General features: G+C 51.7%; 1 protein-coding gene across 1 annotated transcript in view; it reads left to right on the plus strand.

Annotated features, from left to right (window-relative positions):
- crocc2 (ciliary rootlet coiled-coil, rootletin family member 2) overlaps positions 1-22500 on the plus strand; it is a gene marked incomplete at both ends in the record, with an annotated part of 61831 nt that overhangs the window by 14023 nt on the left and 25308 nt on the right. Inside the window, 14 exons of the mRNA XM_080535959.1 lie at positions 10489-10662; positions 11106-11189; positions 11345-11451; positions 13244-13388; positions 14896-15002; positions 16599-16805; positions 17552-17648; positions 18132-18221; positions 18599-18742; positions 19300-19499; positions 19850-20032; positions 20790-20934; positions 21724-21870; positions 22335-22500. The exon at positions 22335-22500 is cut by the window's right edge and continues 65 nt beyond it. Of these exons, the coding sequence (XP_080392085.1) occupies positions 10489-10662; positions 11106-11189; positions 11345-11451; positions 13244-13388; positions 14896-15002; positions 16599-16805; positions 17552-17648; positions 18132-18221; positions 18599-18742; positions 19300-19499; positions 19850-20032; positions 20790-20934; positions 21724-21870; positions 22335-22500 (1996 nt within the window). The remainder of the gene's footprint in view (positions 1-10488; positions 10663-11105; positions 11190-11344; positions 11452-13243; positions 13389-14895; positions 15003-16598; positions 16806-17551; positions 17649-18131; positions 18222-18598; positions 18743-19299; positions 19500-19849; positions 20033-20789; positions 20935-21723; positions 21871-22334) is intronic.

The raw sequence follows: 22500 nt of genomic DNA on the forward strand, positions 1-22500 counted from the left end.
ACACCAAGAGACTTCTAACACACCAACAGACTTCTAACACACACAACAAGATGTTTCCAGGCTCCCACAAAGAGTTCCAGTCCTCCGTGGTTTAGTGTGGACGGGGTCTGTCAAACATGGTTGGCGCTGATAAGGCGTGTGTTCAGGGATTGTGTTACTGTCCCCCTCTCCCTCCTCTCCCTCCTCTCCCTCCTCTCCTCCTCTCCCTCCTCTCTCCCTCCTCTCCCTCCTCTCTCCCTCCTCTCCCTCCTCTCCCTCCTCTCCTCCTCTCCCCTCTCTCCCACCTCTCCTCCTCTCCCTCCTCTCTCCTCCTCTCCCTCCTCTCCCTCCTCTCCCTCCTCTCCCTCCTCTCCCTCCTCTCCTTCTCTCCCTCCTCTCCCTCCTCTCCTCCTCTCTCCCTCCTCTCTCCCTCCTCTCCCTCCTCTCCCTCCTCTCCCTCCTCTCCCTCCTCTCCCTCCTCTCTCCCTCTCTCTCTCTCCCTCCTCTCTCCCTCACTCTCTCTCTCTCCCTCCTCTCCCTCTCTCCTTCACACCTCCTCTCTCCCTCCTCTCCCTCCTCTCCCTCCTCTCCTCCTCTCCCTCCTCTCCTCCTCTCCCTCCTCTCATCCTTCTCTCCCTCCTCTCCTCCTCTCCCTCCTCTCCTCTCTCCCTCCTCTCTTCTCTCCTCCTCTCTCCTCTCTCCTCTCTCCTCCCTCCTCCTCTCCCTCCTCTCTCCCTCCTCTCCTCCTCTCCCTCCTCTCTCCTTCTCTCCCTCCTCTCTCCCTCCTCTCCCTCCTCTCTTCCTCCTCTCCCTCCTCCTCCCCTCCTCTCCCCCTCATCTCTCCCTCTCTCCCTCCTCTCCTCCTCTCTCCCTCCTCCCCTCCTCTCTCCCTCCTCTCTCCCTCCTCTCCCTCCTCTCTCCTCCTCTCCCTCCTCCCCCTCCTCTCCTCCTCTCTCCCTCCTCTCTCCTCTCTCCTCCTCCTCTCCTCCTCTCCTCTCTCTCCTTCTCTCCCTCCTCTCTCCTCTCCCTCCTCTCCCTCCTCTCCCTCCTCTCCCTCCTCTCCTCCTCCCCCTCCATCTCTCTCTCCCTCTCTCCCTCCTCTCCCTCCTCTCTCCCTCTCCCTCCTCTCCTCTCTCCTTCTCTCCTCCTCTCCTCCTCTCTCCCTTCTCTCCTCCTCTCTCCTTCTCCCCTCCTCTCCTCCTCTCCCTCCTCTCCTCCTCTCCCTCCTCTCCCTCCTCTCCTCCTCTCCCTCCTCTCCTCCTCTCCCTCCTCTCCCTCCTCTCCCTCCTCTCTCCCTCCTCTCCCTCCTCTCCTCTCTCCCTCCTCTCTCCCTCCTCTCCCTCCTCTCCTCCTCTCTCCCTCCTCTCTCCTCTCTCCCTCCTCTCCTCCTCTCCCTCCTCTCCTTCTCTCCCCTCCTCTCCCTCCTCTCTCCCTCCTCTCCTCCTCTCCCTCCTCTCTCCCTCCTCTCCTTCTCTCCCTCCTCTCTCCCTCCTCTCTCCCTCCTCTCCTCCTCTCTCCTCCTCTCCTCCTCTCCCTCTCTCCTTCTCTCCCTCCTCTCCCTCCTCTCCTCCTCTCTCCCTCCTCTCCTCCTCTCCTCCTCTCCCTCCTCTTCCTCCTCTCTCCCTCCTCTCCTCCTCTCCCTCCACTCCTTCTCCCCCTCCTCTCCCTTCTCTCCTCCTCTCCTCCTCTCCCTCCTCTCCTCCTCTCCTCCTCTCCTCCTCTCCTCCTCTCCCTCCTCTCCTCCTCTCCCTCCTCTCTCCCTCCTCTCCCTCCTCTCCTCCTCTCCCTCCTCTCCCTCCTCTCTCCCTCCTCTCCCTCCTCTCTCCCTCCTCTCCTCCTCTCCCTCCTCTCTCCCTCTCTCTCCCTCCTCTCCTCCTCTCCCTCCTCTCTCCCTCCTCTCCTCCTCTCCCTCCTCTCCTCCTCTCCCTCCTCTCTCCCTCCTCTCCTCCTCTCCTCCTCTCTCCCTCCTCTCCCTCCTCTCCCTCCTATCCTCCTCTCCTCCTCTCCTCCTCCCCCTCCTCTCCCTCCTCTCCCTCCTCTCCCTCCTCTCTCCCTCCTCTCTCCCTCCTCTCCCTCCTCTCCTTCCTCTCCTCCTCTCCTTCCTCTCTCCCTCCTCTCCCTCCTCTCCCCCTCCTCTCTCCCTCCTCTCCCTCCTCTCTCCCTTCTCTCCCCCTCTCCCTCCTCTCTCCCTCCTCTCCCTCCTCTCCCTCCTCTCTCCCTCCTCTCCCTCCTCTCCCTCCTCTCCCTCCCCTCCTCTCCCTCCTCTCTCCTTCTCTCCCTCCTCTCTCCCTCCTCTCCCTCCTCTCCTCCTCTCTCCCTCCTCTCCTTCCTCCTCTCTCCCTCCTCTCCCTCCTCTCCTCCTCTCTCCCTCCTCTCCCCCTCTGGTTCCAGTTTGTTTTTCCTGCAGCATAAGCCCGTTCATCCATACTGCAGAGTGGAGTCCTGCCAGAGAGTCTGACTCTGTCAGCTGTCACACAATCGTAAAAATAACGGGCTCTAAACCCCGTCCAGCCCAATACTGCATGTTGGGTTAAAAGCAGGGCCGGCCCTAGGACTTTTGTGCCTCTGAGCAGTTTTTTATTATTACACATTGTTAATGTGCCCCCCCCTCCCACACACACACACACACGTTTTGTTGGGGGGTTGGAGTTTTCGATTGATGGGTGTTTTCGATAGACAGGTGTTTGACCGACGAGTCACACTCAATAAAGACACATACTAAATAAATAAAAGAACATATTCAGTGGCTATAGAAAGTCAACACACCCCTTCACATCCCCTTAAGTTAATTTGAGTCCATCTTAATGCTCATCATAGGATCATAGTTCATGTGATTTTGGAATCAATATCTTTGTTTTTATAGGGTCTCTGATTTGCATAGGAATCAATTACACATTGTGTAGATTAGGATGTATAGGAACGTATGTATAGGAATGTAGATGTATAGGAACCACTAGAGGGCGCCAAAAGTGTTCCGGGCCCTAGTGGTTGTGGCCCTAAGCGACCGCTTAGTCAGTTTATGTTAGGGCCGGCCCTGGATGAAAGTATTCAGTTTAGCCATTTCAACATTTGAAATTACTTGTCTTGTTACATGCCTTCAAATTCATAGTTGTTCTACTATCTACTGTTAATGGAAAGACAAGTTTCATTTTATACAGTACCTTTCTCTTTTACTGTAGTCTTGCTTTGTGCAGTGTGTGTGTGTGTGTGTGTGCATGTGTGTGTGTGTGTGTATGTGTGTGTGTGTGTGTGTGTGTGTGTGTGCATCCGCTTGTGTGCGTCTGTGTGTGTATCTGTTTGCCCTTGTATTGACACTGAGGCTATGAGGGAAAGGTGTGTGTGTTAATGTATCCAGTAGTATGTTGGTCACAGTCCTTCCATACACACACCTCTCACTGTCACCATAGCAACCTCTCACTGTCCCCTCAGCAGCTGGCCCCAGAGCCTAGATGCACCAGGGCAGCCATGTTCCTCCATGTTCCTCCATGTCCCTCCATGTCCCTCCATGTTCCTCCATGTTCCTCCATGTTCCTCCATGTCCCTCCGTGTCCCTCCATGTCCCTCCATGTCCCTCCGTGTCCCTCCGTGTTCCTCCATGTTCCTCCATGTTCCTCCATGTCCCTCCGTGTCCCTCCGTGTCCCTCCGTGTTCCTCCGTGTTCCTCCATGTTCCTCCATGTCCCTCCATGTCCCTCCCGTGTCCCTCCGTGTTCCTCCATGTTCCTCCATGTTCCTCCATGTTCCTCCATGTTCCTCCATGTTCCTCCATGTTCCTCCGTGTTCCTCCGTGTTCCTCCATGTTCCTCCATGTTCCTCCATGTCCCTCCATGTTCCTCCATGTTCCTCCATGTTCCTCCATGTTCCTCCGTGTTCCTCCGTGTTCCTCCATGTTCCTCCATGTTCCTCCATGTTCCTCCATGTTCCTACATGTTCCTCCATGTTCCTCCATGTTCCTCCATGTTCCTCCGTGTTCCTCCCGTGTTCCTCCATGTTCCTACATGTCCCTCCATGTCCCTACATGTCCCTCCATGTTCCTGCATGTTCCTCCATGTTCCTCCATGTCCCTCCATGTTCCTCCATGTTCTCCCATGTTCCTCTATGTTCCTCCATGTCCCTCCATGTTCCTCCATGTTCCTCCATGTTCCTCTATGTTCCTCCATGTTCCTCCATGTCCCTCCATGTTCCTCCTCCATGTTCCTCCATGTTCCTCCATGTTCCTCCATGTCCCTCCATGTTCCTCCATGTTCCTCCATGTTCCTCCATGTCCCTCCATGTTCCTCCATGTTCCTCCATGTTCCTCCATGTTCCTCCATGTTCCTCCATGTTCCTCCATGTTCCTCCATGTCCCTCCATGTTCCTCCATGTTCCTCCATGTTCCTCCATCTTCCTCCATGTTCCTCCATGTTCCTCCATGCTCCTCCATGTTCCTCCATGTTCCTCCATGTCCCTCCATGTTCCTCCATGTCCCATCCATGTTCCTCCTCCATGTTCCTCCATGTTCCTCCATGTTCCTCCATGTTCCTCCATGTTCCTCCATGTTCCTCCATGTCCCTCCATGTTCCTCCATGTTCCTCCATGTTCCTCCATGTTCCTCCATGCTCCTCCATGTTCCTCCATGTTCCTCCATGTTCCTCCATGTTCCTCCATGTCCCTCCATGTTCCTCCATGTTCCTCCATGTTCCTCCATGTTCCTCCATGTTCCTCCATGTTCCTCCATGCTCCTCCATGTCCCTCCATGTCCCTCCGTGTTCCTCCATGTTCCTCCATGTCCCTCCATGTTCCTCCATGTTCCTCCATGTTCCTCCATGTTCCTCCATGTCCCTCCATGTTCCTCCATGTCCCTCCATGTCCCTCCATGTCCCTCCATGTTCCTCCATGTTCCTCCATGCTCCTCCATGGCCCCCAGCCCCGGGGCCTCACAACCCTGCACCTCTGTTTGTTATCCCGTGTTGTGTGTGTTGTGTGTGTTGTGTGTGTTGTGTGTGTGTTGTGTGTGTTGTGTGTGTTGTGTGTGTTGTGCGTGTTGTGTGTGTTGTGTGTGTTTGTGTGTGTGTTGTGTGTGTTGTGTGTGTTGTGTGTGTTGTGTGTGTTGTGTGGGTGTTGTGTGGGTGTTGTGTGTGTTGTGTGGGTGTTGTGTGTGTTGTGTGTGTTGTGTGTGTTGTGTGTGTGTTGTGTGTGTGTTGTGTGTGTTGTGTGTGTTGTGTGTGTTGTGTGTGTTGTGTGTGTTGTGTGGGTGTTGTGTGTGTTGTGTGGGTGTTGTGTGTGTTGTGTGTGTTGTGTGTGTTGTGTGTGTTGTGTGTGTTGTGTAACCAGTAACCACCTACGGCGACGGCGGCTCCTTCGCAGAGCAGAGAGAGAGAGAGGAGAGAGAGAGAGAGAGAGAGAGTGAGAGAGAGAGAGAGAGAGAGAGAGAGAGAGAGAGAGAGAGAGAGAGAGAGAGAGAGAGAGAGAGAGAGAGAGAGAGAGAGGTGGGTAGGTTGTTGGAGTAGGATAGTAAGTTTGGAGGTTGGGGGGGGGGGGGGGGGGATGGACATCCGCTCCAGCTGTGTTTAGGAATCTGACAGATAGTGCACTCCATTAATTCCATTTATTAAGCCTCTGGGTCCAGGCCAAGCCAGGGAAAAACGATTGCAGCTGTAACCCTTTCCCTGCTGGCTGGGCTGTGTGCACACGGCCAGATGTCTGCGTGGGTCTGACTTCAGCTGTGTGTGCCGCCTTCGCCCGTAGCAGCAACAGGAACTTTCTAGACGAGTGTGAGATGATGAATAGAACAGGAGGGATCCCACCTCTAGCTGTACATAAAGAAAGAGAGACTTGGAATCTGTTCTCATCCTGACCTTTGACATGTAGTCACGACGACGTGACAATGGGAAGAAATCAAAATATGTTGTTGCCATGCCTTTCATACTAAAAATATATCTCAACCGTTTCCTTTCCAAGCTGTAAATCTGGAAATTGGTAAATTGTACTGATCAGAAATGTGCTCCTTGTTTTCCTAGATGGATCGTGTCCCTGAAATATTGTCACATTATGTCATTTTGGGACTTCCGGTGACTATAACTTATAACTTACTGGCTTATGTGAATTGATTGAGCTCCGCCACATGAATATTGTGGCAGCAAACTTGGCTCCGGTTGCAAAAGCGTTCAGAGTGGCCTTGGAACTCGTTCTCTTGTTGCTTATTGGCAGATGAATCAAAGCACTGTTGTCCTTGATGTTGTTTGAAATATTTATCAAATGAGACAATACAAGGAAGTGGCACAAATCATAAATATAAAGTAATATAAAAGGACTAATGCAAAACACATTTGACAAAAAAGGCAGAGAGAGAAAGCTTCTCACATCAGAAACATAAGCAGGACCCCGTTGAACAGATACTCAGAAAAAAACAAAAACTCTGGTCGAAACCATATGGAAGGATAAAAAGCCCCGCCCAGGAAGTCTGTTTTTGTGTAAATTGCATGTTGACCATTATTACAAAATGGCAGTAGGCGACCTCAAAGAGCAGCGGGCCTGCAGAGGGACGGGGCTCGGGCCCTCTTTAGGGGGCCGGGGGGAGCAGCAGGGGGGCCGCGGGGGGCCGCTGCAGTGTGAGTGTACGCTGAGGCGAGTCATAAACAGCCAGGGTGTGCAGCGGCGCGCTCACCCCGGGGCCTGTGTGAGCCCTGGAAGTCTCTCTGGGCCTGTGTAAGCCCTGGAAGTCTCTGAGTTAGGGGTGGGGGGGGATCAGGGGATCAGGGGTGGGGGGGACTCGCCTCTCTCCTTATTTGCTTTCTTTACAGTCACCAATGGATGGTTGGGTGTGTGTGTGTGTGTTAGGTTGGGTGTGTGTTATGATGGGTTTGTGTGTGTTAGGTTGGGTGTGTGTGTGTGTGTTAGGTTGGGTGTGTGTGTGTGTTAGGTTGGGTGTGTGTGTGTGTGTGTGTTAGGTTGTGTGTGTGTGTGTGTGTTAGGTTGTGTGTGTGTGTGTTAGGTTGTGTGTGTGTTAGGTTGGGTGTGTGTGTGTGTGTGTTAGGTTGGGTGTGTGTGTGTGTTAGGTTGGGTGTGTGTGTGTGTGTGTGGTTAGGTTGGGTGTGTGTGTGTGTGTGTGTTAGGTTGGGTGTGTGTGTGTGTTAGGTTGGGTGTGTGTGTGTGTGTGTTAGGTTGGGTGTGTGTGTGTGTGTGTGTGTTAGGTTGGTGTGTGTGTGTGTTAGGTTGTGTGTGTGTGTTAGGAAGAACAATAGGTTCAGGCTCACTCGGGGCGATGGGGGTGAGGAGGTTTATTAATGATGCAAGCAGAGGCTGGCGGGTGGAGGGTGGAGGTGGTGTCGGTCGCAGAGGAGGTTGTGTGTGTTTGTGTGTGTGTGTGTGTGTGTGTGTGTGAGGGGGGGGGGATGTTCTCCTCCTCCACAACAGGCTGTCACGGCGCCCCCCCCCCCCCCCCCACCCCCTCCTGGGGGCGTCCTCCTCCTCCGTGGAGCATGGCTAATCCGGACCAGCCCGACCTCCGACCTCCTGCTTTACAGCTGACTAGGGAGCAGCCGTAAAGAAACACGCCTCTCTGTGGTGTGTAGGGGCGGGGGCGGGCGGGGGGGGAGGGGGGGGGGGAGCAGGGGGCTGGGGGCGCTGGCCGGGGGCCCGACGCAGCGCTGTATGTATGTACGGTTCTGAACAATAGCAAACATCCCTCACACTCCAGGGAGCGGGAGGAGGGGTCGTCGAGGGTCACCTGGTCACAGAGTGCAGAGTCAGAGGCAGGACCGAGGGAGGGTGGGAGGGGGGGAGGGGGCTTAGGTTTTAGGTCTTAGCCCCCCCGCCCAGGGTGACGCTTGTTGATGTTGATAGAAACGGTTTGACAGTGGTGTGTGTGTGCTTCATGCAGGCGACACTCACATGACACAGAGTATCTGGAGATACTGTCATGCTGGATTGTTTGTCCTCGTTGTAAGGGAACGGCCCGTGATTAGTGTGATTTACTGGGCCTGTCCAGATGTCAACCACAGTGTCTTAACTCTGAGATGCTTTGTGTTGTTGATCTGGGACATCCACACTCGGGGGTTCAACGGGTTCAAACACTCACGTTTGATCACGAGAAGACAGATAAAGGCGTGCTTCTAATCTAGGGTTCCAGTTGGTGTTCTATTCCCCTTCAGCAGAGGTGTGCAACGACGGTTCCCCTCAGGCGAATTCTTATCAGTGTCAAATACTTGGAGGTTATTCGAGCTATCAAATGGGTTCCTTGTGGATGAGAAGGCTGATCTCACGAGGGATGAGAGTCACTGAAATGTCCTGTAATCAGATATGAACACACCATCTGCTGGTAGTCAAACCCTTTGTCCTGTTAGATTCCTTCCGTATCAGAATAGAATCTTAGAATCTTCTAGATTCTATATTTCAATTCTAGATTGTTTCTATGATCCATGGGGACGCATAGGGTTAAACACTTTCCCCTTGTATGATCCTGTGCATTACATGACATTATTATATGACATTATTGCAATGGCACAGCAGTAGTCTTACCCTTTCTACCCGTGCTGGATCTGCACCAAGCAGCATGATTAGGCACTGAAACATAAACGTACTTATGTGCTACAATAAACTGTGTGTGGTTGGCTGCCATGTACGTATGTATTCAGACGCATCTAAAAAAAGTAGTTCACTTAGTAGTTCTAGCTGTTGTAACGTAATTGCCATAGATTGTGCCAAAAATACTTGAAAAGATGCATAATCAATAGCGCTGTAACTTGTAACAGCACAGATGTTTCCAGAAGTCCCTAGAAACCCAGCTGCTGCTGTGTAGCCCCCCGCCCCTGTCCCTCCCTCAGCCCCCCGCCCCCTGTCCTCCCTCCCTCTCGTCCCTGAAGCTGTCACCTTCACAATGGGCAGTAAAACTATCCCTCGTGTTCTCCTGTGGGGCCTCAAACACAAACCCTCTAAAAACACAGAGCAGGCGGGCGGGTGCGAGCTCTCACTCTGAGTCTTTTTGTAGTTTTTTCGAAGCATAAAAAGACTCTTGAAAATGTGTTAATAATGGCGGTGGAGCCCTTGGCTCCGGTGGTGAACAGTGAGACTATTGTCCTGGCTGTGCTGCTGGAGAGATTAAGCACCCCGAGTTTAGAGATGAGGTACTGGAGGAGGGGGGGGGGGGGGCTGGGGGGGGCTGGGCTGGGCTGCAGGGGTGGTTTGAGGGGCTTGGGTGGTTTTGGGAGTGTTGCGGAGGAGGAGGAGGGGGGGGGGAGGGGGCGCTTCTCTCTTCCTCTCTTTTTAAATGAGAAGTCGGCAGGGGCACGCAGAGTGTTGTAGCGCTCTCTCTCTCTCTCTCTCTCTCTGTGGTGTCTCTCTCTCTCTCTCTCTCTGTCTCTCGTCTCTCTTCTGTCTCTCTCTCTCTCTCTCTCTCTCTGTGTGTGTCTCTCTCTCTCTCTCTGTCTCTCTCTCTCTCTCCCTCTCTCTCTCTGTGTCTCTCTCTCTCCCCCCCCCCTCTCTCTCTCTCTCTCCCTCTCTCTCTCTCTCTCTCTCTCTCTCCCCTCCCTCCCCCCCCCCCCCCCCCGGCCATGTGGTTTGTGTTAGCGAGGACAGGGTGTCTGGCACCAGGGCGGAGGGAGAGTGGGTGGTGCTGGGGGAGCCGGGGTTGTGTGAGGTTGAGAGGTTACAGGACATTTGGATCTCAGATATGGGAGAGGAGAGGAGACGGGATCCAGAAATGAGAAAGAGCAGTTTCCCTTTGAACATCTCTCTGCTTCAGGAGGTGGCTGTGCTGTGTGTGTGTGTGTGTGTGTGTGTGTCTGTGCTGTGTCGGGATGTGGAGGATTCCACTGAATAAATCCGCAGATACAAGCAGACACAAATTTGCATATGTCCACACGCTTGCACACACACACACATACGCATGCATGCACATACGCACGCACGCACACACACACATGCACACACACACACACACACACACACACACACATACGCATGCACGTACACATACGCACATGCACGCACACACACACACACTGTATACAGTTTACCACTCCCTTGATGATGTCCTTCAATTGGTTTTATTCGTTTCTTTGCATTATTGTAGAAACATGATTAGTTGCTCTAACAGGTTAGCAATACTGTATGTCCTGATTCTACCTAAATGGTAAATGGACTGCACTTATATAGCGACTTTATCCAAAGCGCTTTACAACGGCCTCTCATTCACCCATTCACACACACATTCACACACCAATGGCGGCAAGCTACCGTTCCATGCAAGGCGCCGGCCCCGCTCACTGGGAGCAATTTGGGGTTCAGTGTCTTGCCCAAGGACACTTCGACATGTGGCCAGCCGGGGCTCGACTCGAACCGCCGATCTGCCAACCTTGTGATCATTAGACGGTGGCTCTACCTCCTGTGCCACAGCCGCCCCTGGTCAGACTATAACCCCCCCCCCCAAATACACTATAACCTAACCCCCCCAATACACTATAACCTAACCCCCCCATACAGCTAACCTAACCCCCCCCATACAGCTAACCTAACCCCCCCCCCCATACAGCTGGAGCAGATGCTGCTGCAGCAGTCGGCGGTGGACTCAGACCAGGAGAGCGCGTCAGCGTCGGCGGAGCACCTGCGCCTGCAGAACGAGGAGCGGAGCTACCGGCTCAAACTGCAAGCCTATCAGGAGGGCCAGAACAGACAGGCCCAGCTGGTGCAGAAGCTGCAGACCAAGGTACCGTACAGGGAGGTGTGGAGTTATCATCTACGTACAGCAACACTTCTGTTGACAAAATTATTGACAAAAAATTTAGTTTTTTACATAATCTGATCCATTAGGTGTTTATTAATGCCTGTGTGGTGTTATTTTTAAAATGTTGACATTTTTGAGTTAGTAATTAATAAAATACAAAGGTTCCATCTCACAAAACATAATGGAATGTAAAAACTTTGACGCTCAATATCTCTGAACTGCCCTAAACGGAGATAGAACCTTATCATTCTAAACGGAGATAGAACCTTATCATTCTAAACGGAGATAGAACCTTATCATTCTAAACGGAGATAGAACCTTATCATTCTAAACGGAGATAGAACCTTATCATTCTAAACGGAGATAGAACCTTATCATTCTAAACTCACGGTTTGTTGTGTGTCTTGCGTGTCTTCATGTATCAGGTGCTGCAGTATAAGAGACGGTGTGGCGAACTAGAGGAACAGGTGCTGGGGAAAACCTCTGAGTCAGAGAAGTTACGACTGTCGGTACGTCAGAGGGAACAACGTTAACGCTTCATGATGTTGATCACAAGGAGGAGATGTATAAACAGCCCAGTCATTTAGGCCGATAGATCACAGCCCAGTTTTTCAGGTGTCCCAATTACTGCTGTTGTTGTTGTGTTCGTTGTGTGTTGGTTAAGCTCCAGGCCCACCTGGACTCGTCTGCCCAGCGGCTGCAGAGGGCGGAGCAGGAGCACGACACGGCCGTCCAGGGCAGGCAGGCCCTGCTGGAGGAGGAACAGAAGAGGTAGGCGGAGGAGAGGAGAGGAGAGGAGAGGAGAGCAGAGGAGAGGAGAGCAGAGGAGAGGAGAGGAGAGGAGAGGAGAGCAGAGGAGAGCAGAGGAGAGGAAAGGAGAGGAGGAGAGGAGAAGAGAGGAGAGGAGAGGAGAGCAGAGGGGAGGAGAGGAGAGGAGGGGAGGGGAGGGGAGGGAAGAGGAGAGGAGAGCAGAGGAGAGGAGAGGAGAGGAGAGGGGAGGGGAGGAGAGCAGAGCAGAGCAGAGCAGAGCAGAGGAGAGGAGAGGAGAGGAGAGGAGAGGAGAGGAGAGGAGAGGAGAGGGGAGGAGAGGAGAGGAGAGGAGAGCAGAGCAGAGCAGAGGAGAGGAGAGGAGAGGAGAGGAGAGGAGAGGAGAGGAGAGGAGAGGAGAGAAGAGGAGAGGAGAGGAGAGAAGAGCAGCCAGAGAATCCAGGAACTGTATTATGGGATCTTCTGATGGGTCTGTCCTGGCCAGCAACACTTTGGGCTTTTAGGGCTTTCAGAGAAATCATGTGCAGAATGTTGAAAGCCAGAAAAACCGAAACGCCTCACAAGCAGGAAGTTCTCTGAAGTTTGGACCTGAACAGGAAAGCGATAAATTCATGGAAATTAGGAACGATAAGCCTGTTAAAACGTTGCTCCTGTTTCTCTCTCTCTCTCTCTCTCTCTCTCTCTCTCTCTCTCTCTCTCTCTCTCTCTCTCTGTCTCTCTCTCACTTTCTCTCTCTCTCTCTCTCTCGTTGAGAAACAAAAAACGTGAGCTCAAGTGTTAATGAGAACTGTGTGGAGCAGTTGAAATTCCCGGCGGATCTCTCGGCGTTCCCGTACCGCGTTCCCATGCCCGAGCTGGGAGGAGGAGAAGGCGAGGGGGGGGAACGCAGCGCCTGGCCTTGGTCGAGGCTTTCGGCATCCAATTTGTCAGAGTCAATTAGCGGGGCCTCGTTGGCTCTCTCCTCCAAAGCACTTTAACGGTGCCTCACACTGAGCAGGGGGCCGACCTCCGCACCTGAAGCCAACCTCTAAAGCCCCGTGATTTATGTTGTTGCAGAGCTCTAATTGAAACGGTTACGGCAGACAGACGCCGGCCCGCTTGCCAAGGCTCGATCCCTTTTACAGCCTCGACGCCGAGCTCCTACATGAGGCCCACGGCAGAGCCTCTGAGTGGGGGGCTTACGTAGAGCCTCTTCCCTCCTCTGTCACATAGAGACGGGCTCCAAAACACTCTGAGATGAAGAACCTGGTGTCTGTGTTTCCATTGGGAAGAGTTGCTCCACTTTCCCCCTCTGCTTTGATCCCCCTTAAGAACACTGTCTTACAATCAAATACTGGTTTGGCTTACTCGACTACTTGAGTAACTACTACACACACACACACACACACACACACACACACACACACGCTGAGGAACATGGTGAGCTGGCACGCTCCACTATGACAGGGGTATAGAGCGTGAGAATGATGTAAACATTTCTGTAAATGACTCTACAAGCAAATCTGGTTGGAATTAGGACAGAGTTTGACATGGACTTTATAAAACTGTCACACGTGTTCGGCTCTGTAAGCGTGGCTGGCAGGGGTGGATCTGAAGCGAGGGGATTTATACGGCCATAAATGTAGGAGTGATATAGTGGCCGTGTGATTGATGGAGTTTGGGCGTGGGGCGTGTGGTAGAGCGGGGGGGGGGGGGGGGGAGCGGGGGCGGCGGGGTTGTTAGTTGTTAGCGGTTGACAGGTGAGGTTGCCAACTTGGGTCCTCGCTGCCAAGTAATGAGGGCATATGTTCCCCAGGTGCGCCAGCCTCGCTCAGGTCAACGCCCTCCTCCGGGAACAGCTGGAGCAGGCGGGCGTGGCCAATCAGGGCCTGACGGAGAGCCTGTGCCGGGCCCGCGGGGATGTGGAGCAGAAGGACGGGCGTCTGCGCAGAGAGCAGGAGGTGAGGAGGACCACGTGTGACGTTAGAATTATAAGGTTCTATCTCCATTTTTGTCAAAATTGAGTTTTTTTTACATAATCTGATCCATTAGGTGTTTATTAACGCCTGTGTGGTGTTATTTTTAAAATGTTGATGTTTTTGAGTTAGTAATTAATAAAATACAAAGGTTCCATCTCACAGAACATAAGGGAATTTAAAAACGTTGACGCTTAATATCTCTGAACTGCCCTAAACGGAGATAGAACCTTATCATTCTAAACGGAGATAGAACCTTATCATTCTAAACGGAGATAGAACCTTATCATTCTAAACGGAGATAGAACCTTATCATTCTAAACGGAGATAGAACCTTATCATTCTAAACAGAGATAGAACCTTATCATTCTAAACGGAGATAGAACCTTATCATTCTAAGCTCACGATGTGTGACGGCAGATGGTGAAAGGGGGAACAAGTCGGCAACCGACCAAATGTTCAGACTTTTATTCTGAAAAATGTAAATAAATTGGGCAAGAAAATGTTAGCTTGTTTGTGGGTGGTGACTTAATTTATTTCAAATCACCTTTTGGGGTAGTGGTGGTCTAGTGGATAGTGAGTTGGACTTGTGATCGGAAGGTTGTGAGTTCAAATCCCGCCTGAAACCACACCACTACTAGTGTGCCCTTGAGTAAGGCACTTTGCCCTCAGTTACTCCAGGGGGAATGTCCCTGTAATTCGTAATTGTAAATCGCTTTGGATTAAAAGCGTCTGCTAAATGGCAAAATTATTATTAATTATTAAAAGAGCGTTGATTCAAAACACATAGTTTTACTGACACGTTGTTTAAAATCAACGACACACTCGCTAGTCAAGCCGAAATATTGCGACGCGATGGATTCAGTGAGTTACTTTTTTCGGAAATAAAAGTAGGAAACATTTGTTCGGTTGCCGACTTGTTTCCCCTTTCGCCAGCCGCCGTCACATATAGATGAGGGGTGGGAAGGGCATCCTCTGTGCTTTAGGCTGTGTGGGGAAAGAGACTAAAAACAAACCCCCAAACCCCCAAAAAAGGCTGAAACTAAAAATTGAAATCAGCTAATCCCGTCTCTGCCCCCTCGTTGAGCAACCTCTTTCCCCTCGAGGTCCTATGGGGTGGGAATTCCATTCATAGCCCTGCTTTGTCAATTCATTCTGACTCTTTGTTCAGTTCATTGTTATGATTTTCGAGCTGTTGTTTCCTGTGAAAACATTCCAATAGGGAAGGGGAGGGACATTTTGCACGGTGCAAAACAATCTGGCAAGACGATGGAACTCACGCTGTAAATGATCACATCTGTTGAGATAGAGTAAGCCAATAGTTTGTATGTGTTACCGTGTGTGTCCGTGAGTGTATATACTATATCTGTTTGGGGTCACAATAGGCCTAGTGTGTGCTTGTGTGGGTGACTGTTCTTCATGGTCTTAAAACAACCCTCGCTACCCTCCCCCACTCTGACCCCCCCCGTCTCCCCCCCCCCCCCCTCCCCAGACATGTGCCTCTCGGCTGGGTCAGGACCAGGCCCGTGTCAGGGCTCTGTGGCGCCAGGCTGCCTCCCTGCGGAGCTCTTTCACCCAGCTGAGGACGTTTGCTGACAGGTGAGTCTGCTGCCCCGCCAGACCTAACCAGACCTAACCAGACCTGACCAGACCTAACCAGACCTAACCAGACCTAACCAGACCTGACCAGACCTAACCAGACCTAACCCTAACACCACAGGAACCCTGCAGGACTGCTGGGAGAACACTAGCACCCCACCTAACGAACACTAGCACCCCACCTAAAGAACACTAGCACCCCACCTAAATGGTAAAATGGTAAATGGACTGCACTTATATAACGCCTTTTTTGCTGCTCCAAAGCTGCCCCAAAGCGCTTTACAACGGCCTCTCATTCACCCATTCACACACACATTCACACACCAATGGCGGCAAGCTGCCATGCAGGCACCGGCCCGTTCACTGGGAGCAATTTTGGGGTTCAGTGTCTTGCCCAAGGACACTTCGACATGTGGCCAGCCGGGGCTCGACTCGAACCACCGATCTGCCAACCTTGTGATCATTAGGCGGAAGACTCTACCTCCTGAGACACAGCCTCTACCTCCTGAGACACAGCCTCTACCTCCTGAGACACATCCTCTACCTCCTGAGACACAGCCTCTACCTCCTGAGACACAGCCTCTACCTCCTGAGACACAGCCTCTACCTCCTGAGACACAGCCTCTACCTCCTGAGACACAGCCTCTACCTCCTGAGACACAGCCTCTACCTCCTGAGACACAGCCTCTACCTCCTGAGACACAGCCTCTACCTCCTGAGACACAGCCTCTACCTGCTGAGACACAGCCTCTACCTCCTGAGACACAGCCTCTACCTCCTGAGACACAGCCTCTACCTCCTGAGACACAGCCTCTACCTCCTGAGACACAGCCTCTACCTCCTGAGACACAACCTCTACCTCCTGAGACACAGCCTCTACCTCCTGAGACACAGCCTCTACCTCCTGAGACACAACCTCTACCTCCTGAGACACAGCCTCTACCTCCTGAGACACAGCTCACCTCTCTTCAGCTAGTCTCTCTTCAGCTAGTCTCTCTTCAGCTAGTCTCTCTTCAGCTAGTCTCTCTGCAGCTAGTCTCTCTGCAGCTAGTCTCTCTTCAGCTAGTCTCTCTGCAGCTAGTCTCTCTTCAGCTAGTCTCTCTTCTCCACCCAGGAATTCCAGCCGTTAATTGGCCCAGCCAGGATTAAAGGGGTGTGGGGTCAGTGGGGTCACCCTACTCTGCTCAAGGTTTCCTCACGAGGAGACAAATGGTTCGGGGCGCCCCAGGTCTCTGTTGAAAGCATCCGTCAGGTCAAAGCTTGAATAGCTAGAAGACTTGGCTCGTGTCATGTTGAAACGATGCCGAGCAGCGTTGTTGAATAATTTGCTGTAATAAGGATTACTCATCTCACGGACAGCCATGACCGTCGTCTGAAGCTCTAACTCAAACACGAGACGGTTCAAAGTGAGCCGTGGTTCAGAGCTTAATCGTTACGGACATCCATCTTCTTCATATACGAACCGCCGACCCCTTTCCCTTAATTGAACCAACGGGGTTACAACTGTGAAACGTGTCTGTTTCCCGTACTCTTTCAAACCTGTTTATGAGTTCTGACGTGTTTGACTATGATACCCGTGTCATCCGCTGACTGCAGGAGTCTCTCTGATATGCGAGGAGAGTGTGTGACGGCCGGCCGCCGCCTGCATGTGGCCTGTATGAACCTGGAGGCCAGTGTGACGCCACACAGCGCCCCTAGTGGTGTGGAGGTGTCGGTGCTGGAGAGGCAGCTGAGGGAGAAGCTCAGGGAGGCGATGCAACTCCAGGGCCGCTGGGACGCAGAGAAAGTAGAACTGAACTCCAGGTTGGTCTCTTAGCTCTCCTGGTCTGCTGGTGTTGTCAATATAAGGCTTAGGCAATACATCGTGAGTTCAGAATGATAAGGTTCTATCTCCGTTTAGAATGATAAGGTTCTATCTCCGTTTAGAATGATAAGGTTCTATCTCCGTTTAGAATGATAAGGTTCTATCTCCGTTTAGAATGATAAGGTTCTATCTCCGTTTAGAATGATAAGGTTCTATCTCCGTTTAGAATGATAAGGTTCTATCTCCGTTTAGGGCAGTTCAGAGATATTGAGCGTCAAAGTTTTTACATTCCATTATGTTCTGTGAAATGGAACCTTTGTATTTTATGAATTACTAACTCAAAAATGTCAACATTTTAAAAAATAACACCACACAGGCATTAATAAACACCTAATGGATCAGATTATGTAGAAAACTCAATTTTGACAAACCAGCATAAATAGAGATTCGACCCTTGCTCAGGAAACATAAGAACCTTTCATTCTGACTGAGGTGTGTTGTGTGAGCGCCTGTGTGTGCATGTGTGTGTGTGTGTGTCTCTGTGTGTGTGTGTGTGTGTGTGTGCCTGTGTGTGTGTGTGTGTGTGTGTGTGTGTATGTGTGTGTGTGTGTGTGTGCATGTGTGTGTGTGTGTGTGTGTGTGTGTGTGTGTGTGTGTCTCTGTGTGTGTGTGTGTGTGTGCGTGCATGTGTGTCTCTGTGTGTGTGTGTCTGTGTGTGTGTGCATGTGTGTGTGTGTTCCTGCAGGATCCTGGAGCTGGCAGACATGGTGAAGCACCTCAGAGCTCAGAGCGCTGAGAAGGACGCCGGCCTCGCCGCCATGCAGACCAGTCTGGACAGGATGGTGAGACCCCCAGGGATGGGGGGGGGGACGGGGGGACGGGGGGAGGGCAACGTAGGTTAGAAGGGAGGGGGGGGCTTGTAGCTTGGGACCCTTAGCTCTTGATAAACTCCACCACTTCCCTGTCTGGGGGCAGCAGTCTGGTCTGTGTCAGGGCGGCTCTGTCGGCGCCCGTTTGACCCCAATGGTTTCCTATGTTTCCTGGGGCGGCTGTGTCTCAGGAGTTAGAGCCGCCGTCTAATGATCACAAGGTCGGCAGATCGGCGGTTCGAGCCCCGGCTGGCCACATGTCGAAGTGTCCTTGGGCAAGACACTGAACCCCCAAAATTGCTCCCAGTGAGCGGGCCGGCACCTTGCATGGTAGCTTGCTGCCATTGGTGTGTGAATGTGTGTGTGAATGGGTGAATGAGAGGCCGTTGTAAAGCGATTTGGAGCAGCAGAAAAAGGCGCTATATAAGTGCAGTCCATTGACTATTTCCTGCACAGGAGACGTCCAGCCGGGAGGAGAAGGAGGAGAAGGACGACCTGAACTCCAGGATCCACAGCCTCCAGCAGATCCTCCACAGCATCAACCAGGTCAGCATCTCACCAGACCTGAACATCTAACCGTTTCGTGACGTTAGAATTATAAGGTTCTATCTCCATATTTGGTCAAAATGTAGTTTTTTACATAATCTGATCCATTAGGTGTTTATTAATGCCTGTGTGGTGTTATTTTTTTAAATGTTGAAATGTTTTAGTTAGTAATTAATAAAATACAAAGGTTCCATCTCACAAAACATAATGGAATGTAAAAACTTTGACGTTCAATATCTCTGCCCTAAACGGAGATAGAACCTTATCATTCTAAGCTCACGATATATCATCTATCATTCAAACACGTCATGTAGCTTTTAAATCGTCATCAGGCTGCTACTCTCATGACATTTGTTTGTTCTATCGCCCCTCTTTAGTTGGTCCATGGCGATGGGGACAGTGTTAGCCCTGACGGTCTGCCCTCCTCCTCCTCCTCACCCCTCCGTTCCTGCTCTCCCCAACGGAACAGCACACTGAAGGCGGTCCAGAGCGCCCTCTCCCTACACCAGCTACAAACACAGGTCAGACAGCTAACCCTAACCCTAACCCTAACCCTCAGCCAGCCATAGAACACAATCACTGTTTAATTCAAATGAATCCAGAAGGTGTACCAACCTCACTATATGTACACTATTGGTCTCACATACAGTACAGCCGCTGCCTATCCAGCGTATGTGTGTACTTACTAGTGTTAGGCTGGCTAGTCACTTAGTCTTTGGTGTTTAGATGAAGATGCACACCAGTTCTAGTCACACCAAGTCACCTCCATGTTTCTTAGTTCCAGTCCAGTTCCAGTTGATGAAAACTGAAAACATTCCAGTGCAGTCTCAGTCCACAAAAACTCCAAAACATTTTAGTCCAGAGTTTTCGTCGCTGACTACGGCACATGGAGAAACATGGAAACATGGAGGTGACTTGGTGTGACTAGACACACCAGGTGCATCTTCATCTAAACACCAAAGATTAAGTGACTAAAAAGCCTGCCAAAATTAACACTGGTGTGTACTAGGAATGATAGGCCACATCAGCTGTTAACAGCGCCTCTATCCTCTTCCCCTCTCCCTCACCTGTACAACAGGATCTACGCAGCCGGTTGGATGCGGCCCTGGAGCAGTCAGACACCCTGCGCCGGCACGTCCAGGAGGGAGAGGCGGAGAGGAGGGAGTTGGAGCAGCTGAGCCAGGAGCTGAGGAGGGAGAACCAGCAGGCTGAGGAAGCTCTGGAGGAGGGCCGCAGAGAGAGCCAGAGACACCGGACCTCCCTGAACATCTCCTCCAGGTACCTGAACATCTCCTCCAGGTAGAACATCACCTCCAGGTATCCGAACGTCCTCTCCAGGTAGCAGGGCTGTAATAGAGAGCTAACTGACATGGTGACTCCATTAATGTTCTCACATCATCACACTGTAGAGCTGATGGATATGTAAACATGGTGCATCACAGGAATAATAATCTTCTTAAACCAAGTTTGTCTTTTATGAGGTGATGATTTTGTGATGAGCTCTCTTTCTTCTTCTCTCTGTCTCTCTCTCTCTCTCTCTCTCTCTCTCTCTCTCTCTCTATCTCTCTCTCTCTCTTTCTCTCTCTCTGTCTCTCTCTCTCTCTCTCCCCCCCCCCCCCCCCCCACAGTGAGAAGGGCAGCCTGGAGAAGCTGGTCTCCGGCCTGCAGCAGGAGGTGGACTCCCGGCGCGGGGAGCTGGAGGCGGCGCGGGGGGCGGCCGCGGACCACCAGAGACAGACGGACCTCCTGAGGCAGCAGAGAGACGATCTGGAGAGGCAGCTGGCACGCGAACGCACCGAGGCCGAGAGAGGGTACACCCGGGGGGGGCGAGGGGGGGGGCAAGGGGGGGAGAGAGAGAGAGAGAGGGAGGGAGAGAGAGAGAGGGAGGAAGGGAGAGAGGGAGAGAGGGAGAGAGGGAGAGAGACAGAGAGAGAGAGAGAGAGAGAGAGAGGGAGGGAGGGAGGGAGAGAGGGAGAGAGGGAGAGAGAGAGAGAGAGAGAGATGTGGTGAGGGGGGGGGTCCTCCTCACAACTGGTTGTTTTCCATTCTGTTTGTTTAGTGTTCAGATCAGGAACACATGTCATTCTGAGAGCTGCGCTCGGCGGGTCTCTGTGCCCAGATGACGTTCTGTGAAGATGTAATAATGCTTTACATCGCATTTCTACGCTCATGCAAAGAAAGAAAGAAAGAAAGAAGTGACTTTGTTGTTTTCGTTCTTTCTTTCTTTCATGAGGTTTTTTCCCCCCTTTGCTCCAGAAATGTGATTATAGCTCAGAATGAAAGCAGGACATGCGATCCAGGAACTGAAGTGACTCTGTAGAGTTTTGACCTTTGACCTTTAAGCATTTCTCCATCTCTCTCCGAGTGTGGGGATCAATGACTGTTTAGGGAGTGTGGACTGTTTGTGTAAATATTGTGTGTGTGTGTGTGTGTGTGTGTGTGTGTCTCTGTCTCTGTCTCTGTGTGTGTGTGCGCGTGCGTGTGCGTCTGCGTGTGTGTGTGTGTGTGTGTGCGTGCGTGCGTGTGTGTGTGTGTGTGTGCGTGTGCGTGTGCGTGTGTGTGTTGCAGGCAGAGGAGTCTAGAGCAGTTAGAAGGGAAGCACTCCTCCCTGCGCAGGGACCTGGTGGAGGTGAGGGAGGCCCTGAGCCACGTCACTCTGCTGAAGGAGGTGTTGGAGGATGACAAGGCCAGTCTGGTCCTGGCGCTGAGCAAGGTGAGCCTCACTTCACATTAATAATAATAATAATAATAATAATACATTTTATTTCTGGCCGCCTTTCAAGGCTCTCAAGGACACCTTACAAGACAGTTCAAAACCACATATCAAAACATTAAAATCAACAAAGCAAAATGCGATAAAAACAGCAAAATCAAATATAACAACAAACAAAATACAGGAGATCAAACCAAGTAAGCCATTGTGAAAAGGTGTGTTTTAAGACTGGATTTGAAAGTGGAGAGAGTGTCAATATTGCAAATGTTAGGTGGCAGAGAGTTCCAGAGTGTTAGGTGGCAGAGAGTTCCAGAGTGTTAGGTGGCAGAGAGTTCCAGAATGTTAGGTGGCAGAGAGTTCCAGAATGTTAGGTGGCAGAGAGTTCCAGAATGTTAGGAGACAGACAGAGAGTTCCAGAGTGTTAGGAGACAGAGAGTTCCAGAATGTTAGGTGGCAGAGAGTTCCAGAATGTTAGGTGGCAGAGAGTTCCAGAGGCGGGGAGCAGAACGGCTGAAGGCTCTCGATCCCATAGTAGTCAGGCGGGCAGAAGGTATAATGAGTTGAAAGGCAGCGGAGGATTGGAGAGTGCGAGAGGGAGTGTAGGTGTGAAGGAGTTCAGTGAGATATGGGGGTGCAAGATTGTGAACGGCCTTGAAAGTGAGAAGCAGAATTTCACATTGTGTGTTGTTAAGGGTCAGTGGCTGTGGCCTTGTCATCACTAGGCCTTCAAAAGTGAAACTGGAGACCTACAGAACCATGGTATAGATTAACCCCCCCCCCCCCCTCCAGATGGAGGCCCAGAGTGCCGAGCAGGAGCTGGGCCTCACCAAGCTGCTGAGTCAGGAGGCTGGCCTCCGCGACGCGCTGGCCAAGATGGCCGCCCTGAGCGAGGGCCTGGCGAGAGACAAGGTGGAGCTGAACCGCATCCTGCTGCAGGTACGTCTGAGGGGACGTGATCCACTGTCCTGCTGAAACCACAGCAGACTGGAGGCACTAAGTGACGTTAGAATTATAAGGTTCTATCTCCATTTTTGGTCAAAATTGAGTTTTTTTACATAATCTGATCCATTAGGTGTTTATTAATGCCTGTGTGGTGTTATTTTTAAAATGTTGACATTTTTTTGTGAGTAATTAATAAAATACAAAGGTTCCATCTCACAAAACATAATGGAATGTAAAAACTTTGACGCTCAATATCTCTGAACTGCCCTAAACGGAGATAGAACCTTATCATTCTAAACGGAGATAGAACCTTATCATTCTAAACGGAGATAGAACCTTATCATTCTAAACGGAGATAGAACCTTATCATTCTAAGCTCACGACTAGTGTAACTTCCGAAGCCAGTCTCACAGCAGACAGAAGAAGATGATTGATGATTGACAGGCTGTTGCTTCCAGACAGAAGGGGAGAAGGCGGAGCTCGGCGATCGCAGGCGGGAGGCGGAGCTTGAGCGGGCCGCCGCCAGGGAGGAGGCGGGGCGGCTGCAGCAGGACCTGCTGGACGTGACGGCGGAGAGGCTGGCGGTGGAGACGACGCACGGCCACGCCCTGGAGGCCCGACGCA

This window comes from Nansenia antarctica, assembly GCF_963989245.1.
Source record: "Nansenia antarctica genome assembly, chromosome: 7".
Classification (NCBI taxonomy): Eukaryota; Metazoa; Chordata; class Actinopteri; order Argentiniformes; family Microstomatidae; genus Nansenia; species Nansenia antarctica.